This window comes from Xenopus laevis, chromosome 2S (assembly GCF_017654675.1).
Source record: "Xenopus laevis strain J_2021 chromosome 2S, Xenopus_laevis_v10.1, whole genome shotgun sequence".
Lineage (NCBI taxonomy): Eukaryota > Metazoa > Chordata > Amphibia > Anura > Pipidae > Xenopus > Xenopus laevis.
The window spans coordinates 135,416,311-135,440,619 of NC_054374.1; the positions used below are offsets into that span (position 1 = coordinate 135,416,311).

The window sequence follows — 24,309 nt, forward strand, 5'->3', positions numbered from 1 at the left end:
ACTTAAAGGCTGCAGGTTTCTGCTGTGTAAAGTGAAGACATGTCAGGACTGCAGGTGGCTCTGTATCTGGACCCACAGTTCTCCCTTTCTTCTTCTTGCCCCCTTCTTGGTGCGAGGCTATCTTCTAGGAAGGAGTGGCTGTTCCCACCCTCCCCTTGCATATGACTACTGTTCACAACAAAAGTTCTAAAAACTGTAATGTTACATTCTGTTTTTGCTAATTTGTACATTATTTTATGTTTAAATGTTATCTCTTTCATATAATTTCTTTATGTTGGCAATTTTTGATCCTTGACTTCTCTTGATGTGGTTAAATACTTAGGTGCATATTTATCAAAGAGTGAAGTTACAGATCACCACAGGTCACTAGAGTGAAATTCTGCCATTCATTTGTATGGCATTTTTGAAAGAGTATTTATCAATGGGTGAAAGTGAAAGTTTACCCTTTGATAAATACACCTTGGACTGTGGTGATCTCTAACTTAACTCTTTGATAAATATACACCATACTGTATATTACATGCCCAGGGTTCTTGCAACGGCTGGCATTTGGCACACTGGAAAAATACAATCTTGGTAAAAAAATGATCTATATGCATAACAATACCTGACTTTGATTTTGGTCAAATATCCTAATAAAGCTGTGGCCAACCACCACCCACACTTGGGCTTTGACTTCTTCATTTATGAATATAGTTTTATCTTGGGGAGGGAAGAGTTGGGCTTTATATCTCTGCATTCCCACATCTTTCTACACACAATGGGGCAGATTCACTAAAAGGAGAATTGTCACCAGCGACTGATTCGCACACTTCGGACTACTTCGCCAGCCGCAAATTCGTTACCACTACGCTAATTCACTAAAATGCGAGGTTGCGTCCTTGGGGCCGAACGCTGGCGACTTTAAGCTAGTGATACTTCTTCAGTGCAAGCATTTCATAGTGAAGATTCGCTAGTGTTTGTTTGTGCCTAGCGAAACTTCGCTAGCAATCTTACACTCAGGTCAGTTGGAATAGGGGAGGCGCATAAAACTCATATACACGTCTTTTTTAGAGATGTTGGTGTAAATGCTTGAAGTGGCCACTTTTTATTACAAATGCCCAAGGCAGTTTAATAAAGACATAAAAGCTCCTCTAATGCCCAAGACATGAGCCCACCCTAAAATATATGTGGCAGGCCCATGAAATGTGGATTTTGCCAAAGCGTGTGATACCGTTCCCCACAAACGACTGCTTTTTGTTGGGCTTAATGAAGTCGTTTGCACATGGATAGGAAACTGGCTACAGGATCGGGACAGAGGGTGGTTGTTAATGGGACATTCTCTACTTGGAGTAAGATTCTTAGTGGGGTCCCTCAGGGCTCGGTATTGGGTCCACTTTTATTTAACTTGTTCATTAATGACTTAGGGGAGGGTGTTGTAAGTAATGTATCAGTGTTTGCAGATGACACAAAACTATCCCGCCCAATTAATTCCATCCAGGATGTGGCATCCTTGCAACATGATCTTGACAAACTGGCAATCTGGGCAGCTAAGTGGCAAATGAGATTCAATGTTGATAAATGTAAAGTCATGCACCTGGGATGTAAAAATATCCAAGCCACTTATACCCTTAATGGGACTGCACTAGGCAAATCTATTATGGAAAAGGACCTTGAAGTCTTTGTAGATAATAACTTGGCTGTAGCAAGCAATGCCAGTCAGCAGCATCAAGGGCAAATAAGGTCTTGAGCTGTATTAAAAGGGGCATTGATTCATGTTAGGAGGAGGGGGTCATTCTTCCACTGTATAGAGCACTTGTAAGGCCACATCTAGAATATGCCGTACAGTTTTGGTCTCCATCACTCAAACAGGACATTATGGTATTAGAGAGGGTACAGAGAAGGGCAACTAAGCTGGTAAAAGGTATTGAAAATCTTAGCTATGAGGAAAGACTGGCCAAATTGGGAATGTTCACACTGGAGAAGAGGCGTTTAAGGGGTGATATGATAACTATGTATAAATATATAAGGGGATCATATAATAATCTCTGTAATGCTTTATTTATCAGTAGGTCTTTCCAGCTGACACGAGGTCACCCATTCCGATTAGAAGAAAAGAGGTTCCGACTAAATATTGGGAAGGGTTTTTTTACAGTGAGAGCTGTGAAGATGTGGAATTCTCTCCCTGAATCAGTTGTACAGGCTGATACATTAGATAGCTTTAAGAAGGGGTTGGATGGCTTTTTAGCAAGTGAGGGAATACAGGGTTATGGGAGATAGCTCATAGTACAAGTTGATCCAAGGACTGGTCCGATTGCCATTTTGGAGTCAGGAAGGATTTTTTTCCCCCTCTGAGGCAAATTGGAGAGGCTTCAGATGCGTTTTTTTTTTTGCCTTAAAATCCGCAATTTAATGAATTTGCAGAGCAAAAAGTCACCTGGCAATAGAGTGCGACTGTATGCTAGCGACGGTCTCTTTCACTATCGAATTATCCTCTGTGCCTGTTAGTGAATTGGCGATGTCATTGCGAGCGGGATTTCTGGCTAAAAGTCGTTAGCGTTAGCCACTTCACCCTTTAGTAAATCTGCCCCAATGTTTCTAGAAAAGATTGCAGTAACCAGTATTTCAGAGCTGATATTGACTTTGCATCGTTGGCTTAAGCACATATGAAAACTGACAGGGGTGATAATTGTGTTGCCACCTGTTGATTTTGGCCTGGACAGACTGGTTTTCCAAATTAGGAAAACCGTGCAGGATTCCCCTAGATTGAAGTGAAGACCAGCTGATCTGATCACCAAATCATCATCCCAACCAGTGACTTCATAGCCTAGCAACGCCATAACCTCGCCCCCTCTGACTTCAGCTTCCGCCTCTTGCCCAGAATTTGGGCTAGAAAAGTTGGCAACCCTAGGCATTAACTATGCCTATAACAATTGATTAAATGCTTGACTGTGGATGTGAAAGATCAATGTATTGTTTAGTCAGACAAACAGTTGCTTTTTATTTTTAATGTAGAAAATAAAATGAAAGTTTGATCCACATTGTTTGTCAAAAGGATGAATATACTCCCTGGGGAGAGTAGTACCGAAGCTGTAATTGCTTATATTACAATAACACTACAGAATTTTTATTGCAAGGTAATAGGCTAGGATTTTTTGAGAGGGGAACCTATAATTCACTTTTTATTTTTTTATATGTGTGCGGTCATCACATTTACGGCTCCTTTTCTTTATTCTAATGGAATATTGGGGTCTGCTATTAATTCTTTTTTGACTGTTAGGAAATATTGCCATTAATGATGAATGGATCACTTCATTAAACAGTTCAACTCAATTATTTCTCTCTGAGAGCTCAGAGTCAACACTTGGTTCTCCTCTGCCAAATTGTCAAGCACCAGCAGTAAAACCAAATGAACACAAAAAATGAATGGAAACTTAATGATCTGGTAACAAAGACAGTCACATGAGCTAGAGTCCTGCAGCAGGTCGGGTACCCGTGGGTTACGCACAAAAAAGTGGGTACCCTGCGGAATGGGGGTAGGATTTTCAGGTGCGGGTATAGATGTGGGTTGCCGGTCTCATCTAAATTTCTTATCTTATAATATATTGTCTATATTTTGGTCCTTTTTTTTACAAAGATTGTTGCTGTCCCCACCCACTTTTGATGATGTCACTTCCTCAAACGCAACTGATCAATGCAAGTATTGTAATTTACTTGTGGTGATTCTAAAGCTAGTGAATGGGAAGGCATTTCTGTTGGAGATTTGTCATCTGTAGTAGTGATTTTTTAAAACAAGCAACAAATCTCCCATGTGTAATTGCCCTTAGGCTGAATCCTGCCAGGGAGGTTGTCATTCGTTGGCTGTATATTCGTTTTATATAGGTATATATATGCACGGTGAATTATTTGTAATGATTGACCTTAATGGACTGATATCTTTTTCAATCTAAATTTTCTATTTATCTATGAAGGCATCACATAGCTTACTGACAATCTAGTGAGTGGTGTTCTTGCAGTTTTCATATTTTGTGTTCCAAGGTTATGTAGCAGCAGAAATATTTCACTAATTTCACTAATTGTATTAAAGTAACACTCAATGAAAAAAGGGCCTGATTGTGTGAATATATTGTATTGAATTTAATAATTCCGGTTTCCAGTTCAGCCTTCCGAGTTAATTATCCTATTCATTTATGATCGTATTATACAGTTAAAGGAAAAAGAAAACTATAGAAGAATAATTATGCTTGGTCTTCCTCAATGTAATTCTGTAATTCCTGCTTGTATTGTCTGTGGCACTATAGCTGGCTTCATTTATTTTGAGAATTTGAAACATTCTCTGCTTTAGAGAATCAGAAATGTGACTTTGCCCTCCAAATGGTGGTGTATCTGATATTATGGGACTGCAATAAAATAAAGAATGTGTTTAATGCTCAAATGGTTTCCTACTGAAATTCTACAAATTCTATGATCCTCTAAGGCTGCAACAAACAGTTCATATTCATAATGCAAAGAACAATGTGTCCTGGTCTACAGTCTGACACCTGATATTGGCAAGCTCCTCCAATCAGTAGGGAGGAGTGTCAGGGACAGGTGTACAGTGTTCTAAGCTATAAAAATAGTAGTGTTATTGAGTGCTATTGAAGGTTACTGTTCACCAAAAGAGACAGAACGGTTCTGATTTACAAAAATGTTTTCCTTGTTAGTGCTGATTGTAAATGTGGAAAATGTAATCCTACTTTTTGGGGGGAAGGATTGCTAAGGGTCTGGCCACACGGGCAGATTCGGGGAGATTAGTCGACAGGCGACAAATCTCCTCTTCTTCGCGGAGACTAATCTCCCCGATCTGCCTTCCGCCAGCTGAAATGAAAATTGCATGGGGGCAGGCACACAGAGCGATTCGTTTTCCAAAGTCGCCTGTAACTGCCTCAAAAGGAAACTTCGGGCGACTTCGGGAAATGAAGCGCTCCGTGTGCCTGCCCCAAAACGATTTTCATTTTAGCCAGCGGAAGACAAATCAGGGAGATTAGTTGCCGCTAAGAAGAGGAGATTTGTCGTCTGGCGACTAATCTCCCGAATCTGCAGGTGTGGCCAGACCCTAACACCCCATAAATTTGTGAACAAATGACATCACTTCTGGCATCTAACATTAGCATCTATTTCATTAGGCATTGCATGCAAGTTGCAAAGACACAGGTGCGGACAGAATTAAAACTTTGCATCCAGGACTCCCCTTTGCAATTTGCACCTAAAGGCCCAACTGATTTGCAACTATATCTGGTGATGTGAGAATTGGTGAATTGGAAGTGATGCCATTTGTATACACAACTTGCCCATGGATTATCAATGCAATGCTAGTTTTAAATACACTGGAATTATGTGGAAAAAACCCATGCATTGTGGGGAAAAATATCTAGGCATGCATTTTAGCATTTTGTTTTTTGTAAATGTACCATTGTGCCTTGTGATTGCATTCTAACTAATGCTGGAATACATTTCCAATTAACATACATAGCATTTCTTGGAAACACCCTGACCTGCAGAAACTGCTTTCATATCTACCCTAAAGTCTCTTCTCTTGGAAGATCTACTGATTTTTAATTGGAGAAATAAAATGTGTCCTTAAAAACTGGGGCAGTTGGCAGGTATCGAACTTTGGAGTTTCCCAGAACATGGTTAAATTCCATATATCACTTTTTATTTTAAATGTGCTGCACTGAAATGGTGTGTGTCACATCATTAAGCATATCCTTTCAATTACTGATCTTTAATCGGGGTAGCTTTGAATGTGGGTTTGCACAGAACAATTATGCTTGTTTTGTTTAAGGTTTGGTGGAGTTATCTCAGTTATAAAGACATCCAGGTATATTGTATGATGCAGTCAGCACCTATCACAGACAGAATCAAACACATGTTAACAATCTGACCAGTACAACCTAAACACTAGTGATGTGCGGGCCGACCCGATACCCGTGGGACCCGCGGGTTGGGCGGGTTTGGGTCGACCTCGCAGTGCTCCTCGCGGGTGGCGGGCGCAGGTTGAGCTCTTCTCCTGCTCTCCCCGCCTGCCACCATCAAATGCCGGCATCTGACTTCCAGGTTCTGGGTTTATAGTCTCGTGTCTGCTTGCCCCGCCCCTTGTGTGACGTCATCAGCGGGGCGGGTCAGCACGGGTCTATAAAAGGACCCCAGTGCAGGCTGGCGTGGGTTGTAGCAGGGCGGGTTAGGGTCGGGTGCGGGTCAGGGAAACCCTGACCCACACATCATTACTAAACACGTTTAATCAAACTACATATATAGTTTTTTGAAAAAAAACTGCAGGTTTTAAAAAATTCCTTACTTTGTCAAATGGGTTATTTCACTGAGGGAGTCCATACTGAGACTATAACAGAGACTATAACATGTAAATTTCAGGAACATGCTCAGATTGTAGCACTACCTTGATTATTCTACCCAGAATGCCTAGCTTTAGTAAACTCCTCCACTAGAAGTATCACGAGATTTCCCTATCTTGTCCCCTGCTGGCAGGGCCAGATTTAAATTGCGGGCACCCCTAGGCCCACCGTCGTTCGTCGCCCCGACCCCACCCTTTTATTTAATCAAATTTTCATCATTGGGACCAGAGCAATGGGGATTGGCGTACAGGAAATTTTAAAATCTATCGTTTCTCCTGCGTCTCCCCAGTGTTTCTGAACCAATGTGGGTGTGATTGCGCAGCATGCCGCCCCCTAAAATCCTGCCACCCTAGGCCCGGGCCTTGGTGGCCTCTCCACAAATCCGGGCCTGCCTGCTGGTGATGTTATTATGCAAATTAAGGACACACACTAACTTCCAATTTTTCTTGTCCCATGAAAAACAAAGAATGGGGGGTTCCACGTTATATTTAAGATAAATGTGTAATCAGCAAGGCTGCTTCTTTTGTATTTAAAAATATATTCTCACCCCTCACAGACAGTACTGGCCAGTGGCCAGCTCTTAAATGCCATATGCTATACATACGGTTTTCGCATTATAATCTTTGCACCTTGAACTTGAACAGTAAATTCAAGATAAGAACAAAAAGCAGTAGAAGTGTGACGTCAAGCGAAACCATAGGTGCAAGGTACTGTACACTAACAAACACTTTGCAGAAGAGAAGCAATCGACTAGGTGCAAATAGAAATGCCTGCTGATCAGTTTATTACTTTGTTTTCTTTAAAAAGAACGTTCAGCTTTTTGTGCCCAGTGATTATACATTTATATTCAGTTGCCAAGAACTGTTTTTATAGTATAAAAATTATTTATAAGGGAATATTGTAACAACAATATTGGTTCTGGTTCTATTTTATTACAGTTGTATATTTGTAAAATACTATCATATTTTAAATATTATTGTATTAAAATCATTAAAGACTGCAGTGCTCACGTAGATTATCAGAAGACACCGTGGACTGCAGTGTGGAAGGAGCATATCAATAAGCAATGAAGGCTCCAAAGGGTTCTGGATGCATGCCTAGATTGTAAGCTCTACAGGGCAGGGACCTCTTTCCTCCCTGTGTGTGTGTATGCAATGCTGCATATTCATGTAGCACTTTATAAATAAGTTTTGGTTGAGATTTAAAGGTGAACTAAACCCCCCAATAATAAAAACCACGACTCTACATAGTCCATCATCCCTGCTTCACCATCATAGATGATTACCCCTAAAAGTACCCCTAATTCATTACTCATATATAAGTACAGAGTAAGCGCAGCAGAGCTCATGGGCGCCATCTTCCGGCTCTTCTGTATTCTTTGGGTCCTCTTCCTTCCTTTTGGAAATTTCTGGCACTTTTGATGCATGTGCAGTTGCAATGAACTAGTAGACTGCTCCAACTGCACATGCACCAATACTACATTCACTGTGTCTGCACAGGTTTCCTCTGGGTACTCTAGTTTCCTCCCATACTCCAGAAACATACAGTACTAACAGGCAGGCTGGGCCAGGGACCCATGTAAATGATGTAGAGCATTGTGGACTATATTGGTCATATATAAAGAAGAATGAATGGTAGTTAAAAAATATTCTCTCTCATTGTTTGTATAAAGTTGTGAAGAGGCAATTGGAGTGTGCGTGTGTCACAAACAAGGGAATGTGTTACTTTACACCCAACAGTGTGCATACTGGCCTACCCCTTGTATTTAAAAAGGATCTGTGCAGTTCAGTAACAGGTACTGTTGGAGCACACTAGCCTCCATATGAATGACCGGTTACATGATTGATTTTTGTTCTGCTTTGCTTCTATTATCACCTTTGGGTTCTGGCTGGGCCTATCACTCCATGCAAGTGAAAACACTCTGGCTTTAGGAAGTCTCTGGCCTGTGTTTACAGCAATCTTTCATTTGAGCCAGGCATAGTTGGGTTGATGTTGAGGTTACATATTTCCTTGTAAAGCAGCTTTTGCTGAATAAGCGTTGTACATCATACATCTATTTCTTTCATCTAGATCATTTGTATTACTGAAACTTCTTTGGGTGTGAGATTGTGATCATCTCATAAACACCGTAATTAAGTGGTGACACACTATGACTTATGTTATACATTCTGTTAAATGGTGGCACTCTGTCCAGGCCCTTTGTCTTGTAATTGTTCTTACAGGAAGACTAATTGCACAGGTATGGGATCTGTTATGTAAAAACCTGTTATCCAGAAAGCTCTGCATTACAGGAATGCCGTCTCCCATGGACTCAAATTTAACAAAATAGTTCAATGTTTAAAAGTGATTCTCTCTGTAATAATACAACATTACCTTATACTTGATCCTAACTAAGATATAATTAATCCTTATACAGAAAACTCCAGGGGACAGATTTACTAAAGGTATGAAGTGAATAACGCATTTTCTAACATATGGAACATTAACTATACAGTGGGCTCATGTGTAAGGCATTATAAAAACTCTATTTTCTTTATTAAGGTTCCCTGGACTTGTGTTATGTATATTTGCTGCAACAACGTCCATTCAACTTTATAATTTCCCGGGCGTATGCAAATTAGCCTGATCGTAGACCTCTAACGAAGTTGCGCTAGGCATAATCGAACGCTAGCACATCTTCGCTTTGATTGTCGAAGTAACGGTAGCGAAAATTTACCAGCGTTCTCCTTATTGGTTTACAAAATGAGCATTGGTGAGTTTTGATACTGCAGTTCCTTTAGGCTATGGAGACATGTAGATAAATATGAATAAAAACTGTGTCTCTCCATTGAATCTTAATTTAGCAGTACATTTGTGTGAAATTCCCTGTGGTAAGAACTGCAGGCTAATGTAGTCATTCAAATGTGGTAATTTCTGTTTGCAACAGAGAGAATTTCACAATGACTGTGAAGTATCAAAGTGCTTATCCTCTGCGTCATTGATATTTGTTGTCATGGTTTAGATCATTGTGATTTATAATCTGACCTACAAATTATCGTAGGAACAATTGACAGTGAAATAATCCCCATCTTTAATCAACTGTGCTGACTTTTTTGTGTTTCATTCATTGAATCAGAATGTTATTACAAGGTCTGGAATTTTTCCCACACTCACTAACTCAGTGCTGTCGAACTTTTTCATGTAGCGGTTTTTTTTCTTGTGGACTGCATACTGGTTTAAATTAAAATAAGAAAGGCATGCAAATATATGTATGGAAAATGCAGTGTTTTGCCTTTTGCACCTTCGCCCGCATGCTGCGCCCAGAAGCAAGACTCTCCTGCTGCTAGAGTGCAATGTAAAGAGTTGTGCATCTGCAGTATTGATGGGTGAATTTATCCCGTTTCACAGAAAAATTTTATAATTCCCCTTAATTTTTGTGTTTTGTGGAAAAAAACCCCATGAAACGTCAATGGGCGTCTGAATAATGTTGACGCGCGTCAGGTTTCGACGCAAGCGACTTTTCCGGCGTGCGTCCAACATTTTTTTAAGGTCTACGAATTTTCTTCGCAGTTTTCCTCAGGCATGAACCGCCGGCGAAACGCAGAAATTCACAGCAAATTCGCGACTGGCGGATTTATTCGCCCATCACTAATCTGCAGCTGTGCTGCCTACATTCAATGTTGCATACCTGGAGGAGAGTTAATGGGTGTCACTTGGAATGTCCCCAGCTTGTGTGCTATTAAGACAGAAAGCTAGGAAGGCATGTATATGTACCTCCTGCACTACTCCTTGCACCTTGCACCAAATATTTTCACAGACCAATTTACAAATTATTCTTGTATGGGCCTTAAGGGGCAATATTTTTGCCCCTTAGTGCTCTGGAATTTGCACCCGTGTCATTAGTAAATGGACCTTTAAATGCATTTTTTCATTACAAATAGCTCCGCTCTCTATTTCCCCCTTTCCTAAATATCTGTTATTATGTTGACATTAAGCTGACATTTTAATACAGCTATCCTGATTTTTAATTGCCATTTTTCTTGTGCTTAACTACTGTAGTTTTGCACCACATTGGAGCTGCATTTCCATGTACTCACATATAATGCTATGACCCACGGCTTTGTTTATAATATGGAGATGGAATGCACCATAAATTCTCCATGAAAAACATGACGGTTTGCAATTAACACCCTGCCCTGTAGTGATGTGCGGGCCAGCCCGAAATCCGTAGGCCGACTCCTGCACAAAATCTAGCTCTTCTCCTGCTCTCCCTGCCCGCGACCTAGCAGTTCCGGCTTCCTGCACCGGAATTTATAGACTTGCACCCATCCCTTTTGTGACGTCACTGCGGGGTGGATCGGGCTCGAGTCTATAAATAGAGGGAGCCTTTATGTTTATAAGTGCTATGGGCACTTATAATCAGTGGTATTACTTCTGTAAATACTTTCTCAAGGTTGGACATTAATTTGTCCCCAGCAGGGGCGTTGCTACCATGAAGCAAGTTGAGAACATGTGAAACAGAATGATTTCTGTAAGGTGGGTTGCTCTGTGAATAGATTTACAAGTTAAAGTAAATTTAAAACTCAATGACCTTGTCCAAACAAACAAAGTACATGCATTGTCAGGCTTCTGAACGCACAGCCAAAAGCCCTGTTAAGAAAATACATTTCTCTTTTCAAGTTACTTCAAGCTCTTTTATAATGTGCCTTAGTGTTCTTAGTTGTGCGTCTATTCTCACAGTCTAAAGGCAGAGGCACAAGGACAGATTCGGGAAGAATTAGTCGCCTCTTCTTCGGGGAGACAATCTCCCCAAACTGACTTCCGCCTGCTAAAATGAAAAATCACTGGCTTCTGATTAAATTGGTGATCTTAACGTTGGCCACACATTCACAGATTTTTCTTTACTCAATCACCTGAACCACCAATGCTAACACAGTAGATTTTGGTACTGATTGGATAAAACAGCAAACTAGACTAAATCATGCGATGAGTAAGTGCCCCATTAGGCATGAAACGTGTTAGGCAGTGTTTGTTCTAATAAATGATTTTTTAATTTAATATACTTCCGCTACTGTTTCTTTTATTAATGGCTCTCACACTTTAGTGGTCAAATTGGTTATTACCAGAACCCACAGCCTGGGGTCTATGTAGTGAAACCATCATCTACTTGCCCATTAAGGCTTTTTCACTGAACATTTTTTATTGTAATTTTACCCAGGAGCCTAGTTTATACACACTAATTATATCTAACTGAAGTGAAGACTAAACAGGAGAGAAAAAAAATCAGTTTCATTTACGTCATTTAAACACAGGCACACAGTTACCTTTGCTATTTACATAACAGTACAAATTCCAAATTTTAAAACAAAAATATACCCCTTCCTTATACCTCTGAACTTCCAATAGCAGGAATCTTCATATGTTGTTCTTTAGGAAGGGAAGCCCTCTTTTCCAAGTTTATTGCAATAAAAAGGTTAGCATTAATATAATCCATTCAATTGGTGCACATTCCCAAAATCATGGCACAGGTACAGTATATATTCCTCTGTGAGTTGTAATATCCTTAAAGGAAAAGGAAAGGCTAAAATTAAGTAAGCTTTATCAGAAAGATCTATATAAGATAATATGGCAGCTGCTATCCTAAACAAACAGAGAGAGCTTCTAGAGCTGTTTACTCAGGTATGGTAAAGCTTTCTATAGAATAAATATAGTGTTATAGCTTGCACTATTGTGGCTAATCTATTGGCAATAAACTGCTTCGGTAGCTTTCCTTCTCCTTTAAAGGGGAACTGTAGTGTTTTCTCCATAATTTTTTCCCTGTAATTACTGCAAACAACTCAACCATGCTGTGTGTCAGTAATGCATTGTAAATTACTGACTACTAATTATTGAATTTGTGATAGAGCTGCAGAAAGGGATTCGCTTCTTTCAGCCTGCATAAAAAAAGAGACTGAGAGCAGCGGAACCAACACTTCGGGGCACATTTACTAAGCTTGAGTGAACTAAAAATCATTCGACTATTCGACAATTCGACCATTCGATAGTCGAAGTACTGTCTCTTTAAAAAAAACTTCGACTACCTACTTCGCCACTTTAAACCTACCGAGCACCAATGTTAGCCTATGGGACCTTCCCCATAAGTTTTGCAAGCTATTTCTGATCGACGGAAAATCGTTCAATCGATGGATTAAAATCCTTTGAATCGTTCGATACGAAGGATTTAATCGTTCGATCGAAGGATTTTTCATTTGATCGTTCGATCTAAGTATTTGTGGTAAATCCTTCGATTTTACTTAGATGGTCGAATATCGAGGGTTAATTAACCCTCGATATTCGACCCTTAGTAAATTTGCCCCTTCATGTGCCCACAACCTGCAGAATGAATGGTCCTGCTGTGAAGAAAGATAAACGTCAAACAGGAAGAAAAGATTGGAGTTGGTGAATGTGGAATAGATATATTAGTATCAAGGAACAGAAAAAGGACAGGAAAGAAAATTGGTAACAAAAATAATTTTTTGCTTTTCTCAGTATTGACTTCTGAGTTTTTATGGTCAAGACTCTCAAATTTGACTAGGTAGTTATTCAAATTCGATTCGAGTTTTTTAAAAAAATTTGAATTTGATTTTCGAGATTTGTCATACTCTGGCCCTTTAAGAGCTCAAATTTGACTATTCGCCACAAAATTGGCGTTTACGTTAATAGGAGAGTTCCAGGGATCAATTTTTGCAACATTTTTTCTGCCCACACCCACTTCTGATGATGTTACTTGCCGTTAACAGTAACAGCACCTGTTTCTCGGTGGGCAGCAGGTCATAAATGGGGTTGCAAATAAGGCAGTTATGGATCAGGTCGAGTAGTAAGTTCAAGCAGGTAAAAATGCAGGTTCGGATACAAATTGGGGGTTGGGTCTGGGTTTCAGAAATCGGTTCCACGCAGGACTCTAGTGTGCATTGGTGTCAGTTTATGTGATCAGCAACTTGCAGTTGAAATTGTACATAAGCCTTAGCATGTTTTAATGGGTTCTCAGAATAATGACCTACCTGGCTTTGATAACATAATAACTGAAGACTCTTGAAGAATGCATACATAAACAAAAGACACAGACCAAACCATTACACACTACTCAGAACATCTGCTGCCATATATTTAATCTATTTACATGCTAGGTTTTTTTTTATATCTTTTTTTGTCTCAGTAACTTTTTACCCATACGCTAAAACAAGCTTTACGAGAATAGTGGCATTCTTTTTACTCACTCTAGGAACAAAACAGTTTTATCATCTTTCAAGTTTGTTCTTGTGACAGACGTCTGTCTAAAGTTGGTAATCACCCAACAGAAACTTTTATAAAAGGCATGGGACATAATTAATCACTGCATTACAGAATAGAAAATATTAGTTTGCAATGGCCTTGGAGCTGGTAGCGCTATATGGGAAACAGTCAGGTGTAAACGTGCTTCATTTAATGTTATGTGGACTAAACCACTTTGGCGGAATACCAGCTTCTAAACCCTAAGTTATATCTTTTTAGGACACAAATGTTTTGCACTGCTTGTTCTAGCCAAGAATGCCCAAATGAACATTCTTCTTCTCTTACAGAAGTTCCCAAACTGTGGGGCTTGCACAGCTTCAGGGCCCAGTCTGAAGGTTATTTAGAATTAGATTTAGAGAACTGCTCACCTAGATACTCCTGGAAACTCATTAATGGTGAGGTTTGTGGCTGACACCTATTTGCCTTAATAAATTTTCTTGGAATTTTGGTTGACAGTTGGAGTAAGTTAAGTAACTGAGACCCAGATGGCTATGGGTGAATGTGGCTGTGTATTTGAACAGCCTCTATTCCTGTATAAAACATGATTAAATAATGAAATTATAAAGCCTAACAAAATGCATTTAATGGACAATGGAATTCTGTGCAGAGCACAGCAGTGTGAGCCTGTGCTTAAAGGGCACCTATTGCCCAAAAATATTATCCCCAATCAAAGGTGCGGCCAAATAGACCCCGCACTCCGTTGGGGGTAACAGTTATTTTTTTTACCTACCCCCAAATGGAGTGTGGGCTTTATTAGCCTGCACCTTTGGTTGGGGATAATATGTTTTGGCAACAGGTGCTCTTTAATGCCTACAGTAGACAGATGGCAAGTACAGGGCCTCACAGACCTTGTGGCTGCAATGGGGCCCAGGAGTTATAGGTGTCCCCTAATTAATGAGCCATTTCAATATATACTGTTAGAGTTTTTGGGGAGTCGTAAAATGAATTTGCTGTGGGGCCTAATAACACCTAGTTACTCTGGCAAATTATTGAAAAGACCCCTTATTGGGAAAACTCTAGGTCCTGAGCATTTTGGATAATAGGTCCCATACCTGTATATATTGATATTTTTTTTGAGCATAAAGATAAGTTAAGCAGCTGGTTCTGCTCTTTGAACCCTATTCACTTGTTTTCCGTTATTGAGAGCTATGCAGTTGATACCATTACATTTAAAAGGGTTAAAGGATGCTTTTATAGCAAAGTGGCATTTTTCCTGGTCATAAAAACACTATATGCTTTATTTGTTCCATTTATTTGTAGTGCAGCCAACTCCCTGCCATGGAAGCCTGCCTGAGATACATTGGGAAACAAAATGCCTCTGCTCAATAGGACCCGGATTCTATAAATGACTTGTTTGATGTTAAGGAGCTGCGCTATGCAAGAGTCCCATTCATAAAGCAAATGTTCTAAATGAAGCTAAGTGCTGTGCCAGGGTCATTATTTCTATTGCACATTTAGTTGCTCTGCTTTGATTCCAATTTTTGCAATTCCATAGTGTCTGGCTACAGACATATTGGAGAATTTAATGAACATGGGTAACCTAGAACATTGTGTTTCAAGTGTTTTCTAAATTTTCATTTGGAAATCAGAGCTAATAAAACTCTGTGAGAGCTGCACAAAGGTACACAAAGCCTCATGTATATCCTTTATATATAACTGTACATAGTGCAATATGTGGATGCAATCGCCTTGTTATTTACTCACAATGCAGGGTTTTCTTTTCAGAATTCCACAGTTATTGCTGGAATCCATTTAAGCTTTGTTCTGTTTCCAAAACATGAAGGATTTTGATGCACAGGTACATGACTAGACAATGTATACAGTGTATACAGTGATTGTCTTTCAAAATAAATGACTTTTTTTTGTACCCTATTTTTAATTTCTTATATTGGAAACGTTTGTAGTTGCAAGTACAGCTCAATGTGCACCTAATTTTGAGTACAAAACAGCACTTGATATAGTGATCATAATCGAGGCTTCCAGAGAATGTAATATCTACACAGTGTCTTGTATTGCAGCTTCGACAGCACAGACTTTGAAAGGCACAGTAATCTTTGGATGGACTTTGTCAGTTTTTTTGAACTCTCAACAGGCTTGTTATTTGATGGGTGGGGTGCTTGCTGACTTTGTGGAATTACTAGAAAGCACACAGCTCATATATAAAGTTAGTCACAGAGTTATTTCTCTGGCAGGTAAGCTGTAAAACATTATTCTCTAAGAAAACACTTTGTTAGATTTCCCCTGGAGGAAGCAATCCAATTTTTCTATGCAGCCAGATATTGTGCACACCTTTGTGTGACCCTCCTAATGATCTGTAATCAATGTAGCACCTCAGGGCAGGCAAAACATTTTGTGCCTGGGACCTGCATTAATATCTGGCTGACTGGAACAATGTACAGAACAATGACGACTATAATTCCTTATCCTGTGCTTTTCAATTGTGGTTTTCAAGTTTTGAATACAATGTTCAGTTGTGCACTGTATGTATTCCGAAAATGAAGTGCAAACGTGCAAAGAGCTGTCCATTTCTTTGATTCTAGCACTGCCTTATTCATTAGCACTTTATTCACGAGGGACAGGCTGGGCGCAGAAAATAGGCACTCCCTTGGATACCATTCAATAGGCTTAACAAGCCTATGATTAAGCAGTGTTCCGAAACATGTTAGGTGCTTATTCCACAGCAGCCAATTGTGTTTTTAATGAATCAATAATTGGTGGTTTTACTGTAGGAGAAGGTGTGCTCTACATTTTTCCTTTTGTCCATTTTGAATGGTGTTGCAGTTTGAGGAGTCCTGCATGGATGAAGGCACACCTTTATACTATTCCGTTTTATGATACTTTACAGCAGAGTCAAGGGTGAGTCTCAATTTTTATTTTTTTGCTGGATTCCCTTGGATACCCCATATTTAGCACATCATTCAGGTGCCAGGCTATGGAGCACCAGTGTGTCCAGGAACAATGGAACCTTGTATTTAACACCTGCCTATTGCTCTGTTGTGCCAAGAGTGCTGCACTGATACAGTGAAATTAGCAAGTTTTTGACTTGCCCTAGGTCTAAATGCTACATTATAACTCTAGAGTGCAGCTAGCCGTTACCTTTTTCATACAGTAAGTGCAGCTGACTGTAGCCTTTTGCTTGAAGTTCTGTTCAAAACCATTGCCTTGTTTGCTCACTTGTACGTCAGTGTATGATTCATGCCTGGCCTTTATAGCCTGCCTGTTCGTGGTATTCACCAGACATATCACTTACCAGTAGAACTGGTTGCTCAGGACTGTTTCATGTGACTGCTTTCATGGTTACAGGTGCTTGACGTAGAAAAAAGACTTCTATATGCAGACAAGCAATAACATGGACCTGCTGTCAGAACTGCTAAGAAGATTGTGTGCTTGTGTTTATAAACTAGAAACACTATGACTTAATATAGATTAAAGCAGATCATGTGTCCCCTGTTGTAACATATAAGGATATTAAAAATGACAATCAGGTCAAGTGGCTTCTAAAAGTCTCATATATTGAATCAAGGGTACATTATTTTTTAGAATTCATATTTTGTATGTGATATACTGTGCACAGGGTCAGTGCCAACAGCTTTCTAGTTACAAAAGAAAGATTTTATTGTACAACCAGTGTTGTCGAATGACAGGTACAGGATCCGTTATCTGGAAAACCGTTATCCAGTCATCTCCCATAGACTCCATTTTAAAGGGGAACTATCGTGAAAATTTAAATTTAAGATGAGCTTCAGCATACTGAAATAAGAAACTTCCTAAATACAATCTGCATTGTTTCTAAAATAATCCAGTTTATCTTCACTATTCCTCTCTCAGCATCTGTTTCTCTTCATTCTGTCTTCATGCAGCAATTGGGTGTCAGATAATTATTGACAGTTAGATCCAATATATCTTATAGGTGGGCTTCCTTTTCTAGCAGATGTATTAGAGCTAATTTAAATAATGGATTCCAGTACAAACAAAATCTAACAAAATAATTGCCTTTTGCACAAACCCTACATGTAGAGAGACATAATGTCTGGTGATTTTAATAGAGTGAGCTCTGATATATCTTCTAGGCAAAAGGAGCCCCCTATAAGATATATTGGATCTTGCTGTCAATCAGACACCCAAATCCTGTATGGAGAGAGAATGAAGAGAAACAGATGCTGAGAGAGGAATCGTGAAGATGAACTTGATTATTTCAGAAACAGTACAGAATTTTTAATTGATTGTATTTAGAAAGTTTCTATTGGTGGCAAAACAATCCTGTTGGGTTTATTTAATGTTTGAATGATTTTTTAACAGACTTGAGGTATGGAGATCCAAATTACAGAAATATCCTTTATCCAGAATACCCCAGGTCCCAAGCATTCTGTATAATAGATCCTATACTTATATCACAATAACAAGTTACAATTTAAAAGGAAAACAAGACTAGAAACACTAGACTGGCTGGAAGGTTTTATGCTTTGTTTTTATCTTATGTGATTTCCATTATATACTATACAAGTGAGTCATGTCATAAAAGTGAAAACATTAGGCATCAATTATAAATAATGACATCACTAAGCCCACTTGTATAGTGGAAGGATGTATTTTACAGGTTGTTCATGACTCTTGTGTATTATTAGGATTTATTTGAGAATGCCAGCTTACTGCAAATTGGTTTCCTTTGATTCATTTTCAAGAACCATCAGTGACCATGGTTATTTGCAGCGGGGGATGATCTGGACTCAAGTGCATTAAAGAGTTATTGTAGTACTGGATAACAGTAAATGAAATCTGAGCACTAAACACAAAAATAATGTCTCCTTTCCATAATCGCAAACTGAAGTTTTTTGTGTTAATAATCTTACAATCAACAATGACAAGGCTTTTTTATTTATCCCTCTTGCTGCTTCACAAGTCAGTGCAGTTCCTTCTGGTCCTGCGTCTGTCAGGAGGGGTTAACAAATCCTCTCGAAACTCCTAGGCAGTGGCGGAACTACCGGGTGAGCAGGGGGTGCGAGCGGGCCAGGGCCAGCACCCCCTCAGGGCCCCCCGGCAGCACGTGCGCCGCTGAAAATGCGGCCGTACAGAGGGGGGCAGGGCCCAGCTGCGCGTCACGCAACAGGGCCCGCCCCCCTCTAGTATCGCTACTGCTCCTAGGCCTATGAATTAAGGTGGACATAGACTCACCGATAGATCTTTGGTAAGATAATCGGTGTGTTTTGGAAAACAAGGTGACCAATATTGGTAAAAACCTTGGATATTGGTGGTCTCGTTGATCCGCGAGGACTGAACATTTTGATGGTGCCCGAAGATTATAACAGGAATGACGAATCATCTGAGATAAAGAATTATTTTTTATTGCATATCTGACGATTTAGCTTCTAACGTTAGTAGAGTAGATGAAAGATCTTTCCCATGAAGATCATAAATGTAGCATGTATGGCCACCTTAAGTGCCCCAAAGGCACGAATTGCATTTGGCAGTCCAAATAAATACTTTTTAATCTTTCAATTAGCAGTACTACTGTGTTCTCTTTGGATGGTCCTCACACCATAGCTATTCATACTAGGAAACAGCCTTCCTAGTGAAGAAAAGTTAAATAGTAAAGGGAAGAAAAATAAAGAATGGCTGAAGGATTGGATTGAATTCCTCATATGAAATAAGGAAAATAGAGAGAGGGAAGAAAGGAAGATTTATTTTCCAGAATGGATCACATGCTGACTCTAAGCAGTCTGTCTCCTGTTTACCTGGAAAATATTTATGTAGAAATATTTTATTTCTCTTTATACTGAGTTGTAAGGGAAATAATGTGTGATGCAAAGGATTGTGGATTATAGTTTAATTGCTGCTCTAAACTATTCTATTTGAAATATGCCACACCCAGAAATTATAAGACAGCATTCCAGGAAAATTTTGGGTTGGGACTGCCCATCCTTTCATCATAACAGAGGGCCTGACCACGCCTCACTTATTTTGGCACGTTTATTGGGTGATTTCTATGCGATCATAAATTCTTCATTTCTTGGCTTCAGCTCAACTAGTGTAGAAGCCAGACCATGGTCTCACTGATCCTAGAAATGAAGAGCTTTAGAACCCAGAGAGCCTTAATTAAAAAATCTAATTAAACAACAGACAAAAACTTGCATTCAAAATATAAAGTATGCAGTATACACATATCTTATAGTGTGTATGAATGAGGCTGATGTTGTTATACCACAACTAATACCACACCTATTAATTATACCAAACAACAGAACTTAAAACAGAACAAAACTATCCTCAACTCTGACCCAAGAGACTGAAGATCCCAATAACCCACTGACTTCTCTTTGGGTTCATGACTGATGATTAAAGGCTACAGCACAAAGCAACTGCTACCAGAATCTAGATCTCTAGATTATTAGCGTCACTGAGCCTACATTATAAATTATTGATTTAAAGAAAAACTAAAAAAACATTTTCTATTCATGATTGTTGACCCTTTTTGTCTGGCATTAACAATACTACCTTAATAGGTGCTTCTTATTGGTATCAGCACAGACACATCCATGACTAGTAACACAAAATTGCTGCACTTAAGCAAAGTGATTACTTCTTATGACTTAGGATGGCCTATCCACCTTTATATGCAAATATGTACATTTACACTAGAAAATTTAACAAGTTAAGTCTGGGCATTTCTCCATCCATCACTGACCAGAGCGTCTTGTTTTGGCCACCATGTCTCTTTGAAATGGTGGGTATATTTATATTGAAACATTATTTAACTGTTTACTTGTTGTTGATGTCTTTTTTCAGTTATGGAATTCATGGCGGCCACAACATCCATCGCTGACACTGACATGGAGTTTGATAAAAACGTCCCTCGCATATGCGGAGTCTGTGGGGACAAAGCTACCGGTTTCCACTTCAATGCCATGACATGTGAGGGCTGCAAAGGATTTTTCAGGTGAGCTAGATATTAAGGAAATTTGTATAATGCTATGTTTCCTTTAGTATTGTAATATACAAGGTACAATGTCCCCCCTCCCCACTGGCTACAGGTGGAGTTTTATTATACAGGTTATAGAAACGTGAGTTGTCACCTACTCTCCTTGTTGTTCTCTTAGTTCCCTGTGTATTCATTCTTATAATGCCCACTTTTTGATTCAGAGGGAAATCCCAGTATTATTTGTAACAGTTCAAATGTTTAAATAGATAAAGAATTCTAAACAAAATGATTTGCTATTTGTTCATACTACTTCCTACAATATATATTATTTAGAATATGGAGCTGTGCTTTGAAGTAGATGTTTTTCTGCTTCTTATAATCAGCATTCAGGTCTTACCCATATAGAACCTCACTACTAATATTATAACAAAAACTATTACAGGTATGGGATGCATTATCCAGAAACCCGTTATCCAGAAAGAACCAAATTATGGGAAGGCCATCTCCCATAGACTCCATGTTATCCAAATAATCCAAATTTTTTTTTTAAAAAAAATTCTCTTTTCTCTATAATAATAAAAAATAATGAATCCTTATTGAAAGCATCCTTATTGGGTTTTTTAATGATTTTCTAGTAGCCTTAGGGGCTGATTCACTAAGGGTCGAATATCGAGGGTTAATTAACCCTCGATATTCGACTAGGAATTGAAATCCTTCGACTTCGAATATCGAAGTCGAAGGATTTAGCGCAAATACTGCGATCGTACGATCGAAGGATTATTCCTTCGATCGAACGATTAAATCCTTCGAATCGAACGATTCGAAGGATTTAAATCCAACGATCGAAGGAATATCCTTCGATCAAAAAAAGTTAGGCAAGCCTATGGGGACCTTCCCCATAGGCTAACATTGACTTCGGTAGCTTTTAGATGGCGAACTAGGGGGTTGAAGTTTTTTTTAAAGAGACAGTACTTCGACTATCGAATGGTCGAATAGTCGAACGATTTTTACTATGATTCCTTCGATTCGAAGTCGTAGTCGAAGGTCGAAGTAGCCCATTCGATGGTCGAAGTAGCCCAAAAAATACTTCGAAATTCGAAGTTTTTTTACTTATAATCCTTCACTCGAATTTAGTGAATCGGCCCCTTAATGTATGAAAATCCAAATTACAGAAAGATCCTTTATCCAGAAAGCCCCAGGTCCCAAGCGTTCTGGTTAACAGGATCCCTACCTGTATTAAAATTATCTTCTAGTAATGAGCAAACTGAATGCAATATTTTGATAAATGAAGACAGGCTTTGTGTAGATTTAGCAGTAGCTACTGCCAAGAATGGGAAGCAAGTTCTCTCGTCAGCTTTTAAAATAATGTCCAAAATGAAAATCAGATAGAGCATGATTGCTTTTTAAATGGTTATGTCTTATTTTATTTCTCACTACATGCTTTAGAATAAAAGACTGGTGCTGGTTACACTTGACACCATATTAAGGAACACGCATGAACTGTATGGTTGTAAATAGTATCCAGATAACTGAAGCTCAGGAAGCAGGACTGTTTTTGAACCAAAGGATAAAATACTTTGATTTCAGACACTCATGTTGAAGCATTTTTTTTATATATACGTTTGTAAAATTTAAACATATACAGTATATGTGAGTTCAGGAATGTGCAGTAACATCCCCGAAGTATCCATCATAGTTAACAATTCCACTATCACCCCCTCTCCCCAGGCCTGGTGCCTTGGGGTTATCCTAGATTTTGCCCTGTCATTCACTCCTCATATATATCCACTTATTAAATCATGTCACTTCCACCTAAGGAACATATCCAAAATACGATCATTTATCACCCAAGATGCTGCCAAAATTCTTATTCACTCTCTGGTCATATCACGTCTAGACTACTGTAACTCTCTTTTAATTGGCCTTCCCCACCAGAGACTGTCACCTCTCCAGTCCATAATGAACACTGCCGCGAGGCTTATACACCTCAGCAACCACTCCTCCTCTGCCTCGCCATTCTGTCAATCCCTGCACTGGCTTCCACTACTCTTCAGAATTAAATTCAAATTAATGACCCTGATATTCAAAGCACTTTATAACTCTGCCCCACCCTACATCTCTGAACTCATCTCTATATACTCACCAAACTGCTTACTACACTCCTCTACTGACCTGCTACTCAACTCTTCTCTCATTACCTCCTCACATGCTTCAAAGCTTTGCAAGGGCTGCACCCCTCCTCTGGAACTCTCTCCCACGTCTGTTCGACTTTCTCCCAACCTCTCTGCTTTCAAGAAATCTCTTAAAACTCACTTCTTTAGAGAAGCCTACCCTCATTCTTAACTACCAAATGCAACACCACATACAGTACCACATTTCTCACCCACTTAATTCTGATCGTGCCCACTCCCACACCTTGTGTATTATTCCCTTCCCTTTAGATTGTAAGCTCTTTCTGCACAGGGCCTTCCTCACCTTTTGTACCAGTATTGATTGTGATGTATGTAACTCCATATGTTCTATGTTCCTCACCCCAGTCTAACTACCCCCTCAGGGAAATGCCCCATAGAAGAATCTGCGCCGAGGGGTAAGTATAGAGTATGGGGCATTTCCCCGGGGGGTAGTTAGCCTGGGGGGAGGAGGGAGGGGGTCTACCTGGGGTGGGTGGTACGTGTTTTTTTCCCCACAGGTTGAATTCTTCTTTAAAGGGGATGTAAAGGCAAAAAAAATAAAATCCAATTTTTACTTTCTTTAATGAAAAAGAAATCTATCTCCAATATACTTTAATTAAAAAAAAAATGTGTATCATTTTTATAAGAAACCTAAGTGTATGCAGCAGTGCCAGGAACTTGGGGTAGGCAGAGTAGGCACTTGCCTAGGGTACAAAGCCGGGGGCACAATGCACGTACCTTCTCTGCCTCATATCCCTAGTCCGGTCCCTTCTCGCTGCAATGGCTGGTGTGTCATTCATTTTCACGCATGCGTGCGCATGTCCTTTTCGGGCATGCGCACCACTATGAGAGCTGCGACCAGCCAGATTGCCTAGGGCGTCTGGCCGGTCTGGCACGGCCCGGGACAGGTATGCATTGAAATTCCCCCGTCCTTTTACTTGTAAAGCAGCTGGCGACTGTGTAGAGATTTGTATCCACAGACCCAGTGCAGTCTGCATATTCTGTTTTTCAACCAGTTTTGCTATCAGCCTCTATGGCAGATATTATTTGGCTTGTGCTGTTTTGATAATTTATGACGATCCCTAAGCTTAACCCTTCCAACAGAAGCCCAGACCACACTGAGCATGTGTGTTGTCTTGGTCTTGCAAAGATGTTTAACACAGATACAAGATGACAGCCCCCTGCAGCCAACTTTGAAAGCATAAATAATTTGTTTAATTCGGCTTCTGGTGCAGTAAGTCATGTTAATGTTTAGTATACACAATATAGCATTTCTAGCATTATTCTAGTTTGGACTTTGGTTTCCCTTTAAATGTGTTTTGTCCTTTGCCACAGTCCAGTGCCAGACCAAATGACAATGGTGCCCAATAGTAACAATCTCCCAGCCCTTGATTGCCACTAAAATGAGGTGAATGAGGTCTCCCCCACCACCCACACATGTCACTGTGTAGCCAAATTACTCCCCAGTTTCCTCAGTCAACTGCGCCAGGCAGAGCTACATATAGAAGGTCCTGAACTAGGATTGCAGACAGAAGAGGTACATGCCCAGAACCCCCCCACA

General features: G+C 39.7%; 1 protein-coding gene across 1 annotated transcript in view; it reads left to right on the forward strand.

Annotated features, from left to right (window-relative positions):
- The window catches only part of vdr.S (vitamin D receptor S homeolog), a 62,400-nt gene that overhangs the window by 17,830 nt on the left and 20,261 nt on the right, over positions 1 to 24,309 (forward strand). The window contains 1 exon segment of the mRNA NM_001085819.2: positions 20,445 to 20,595. Coding sequence (NP_001079288.1) covers positions 20,447 to 20,595 — 149 coding nt within the window. The 5' untranslated portion in view covers positions 20,445 to 20,446.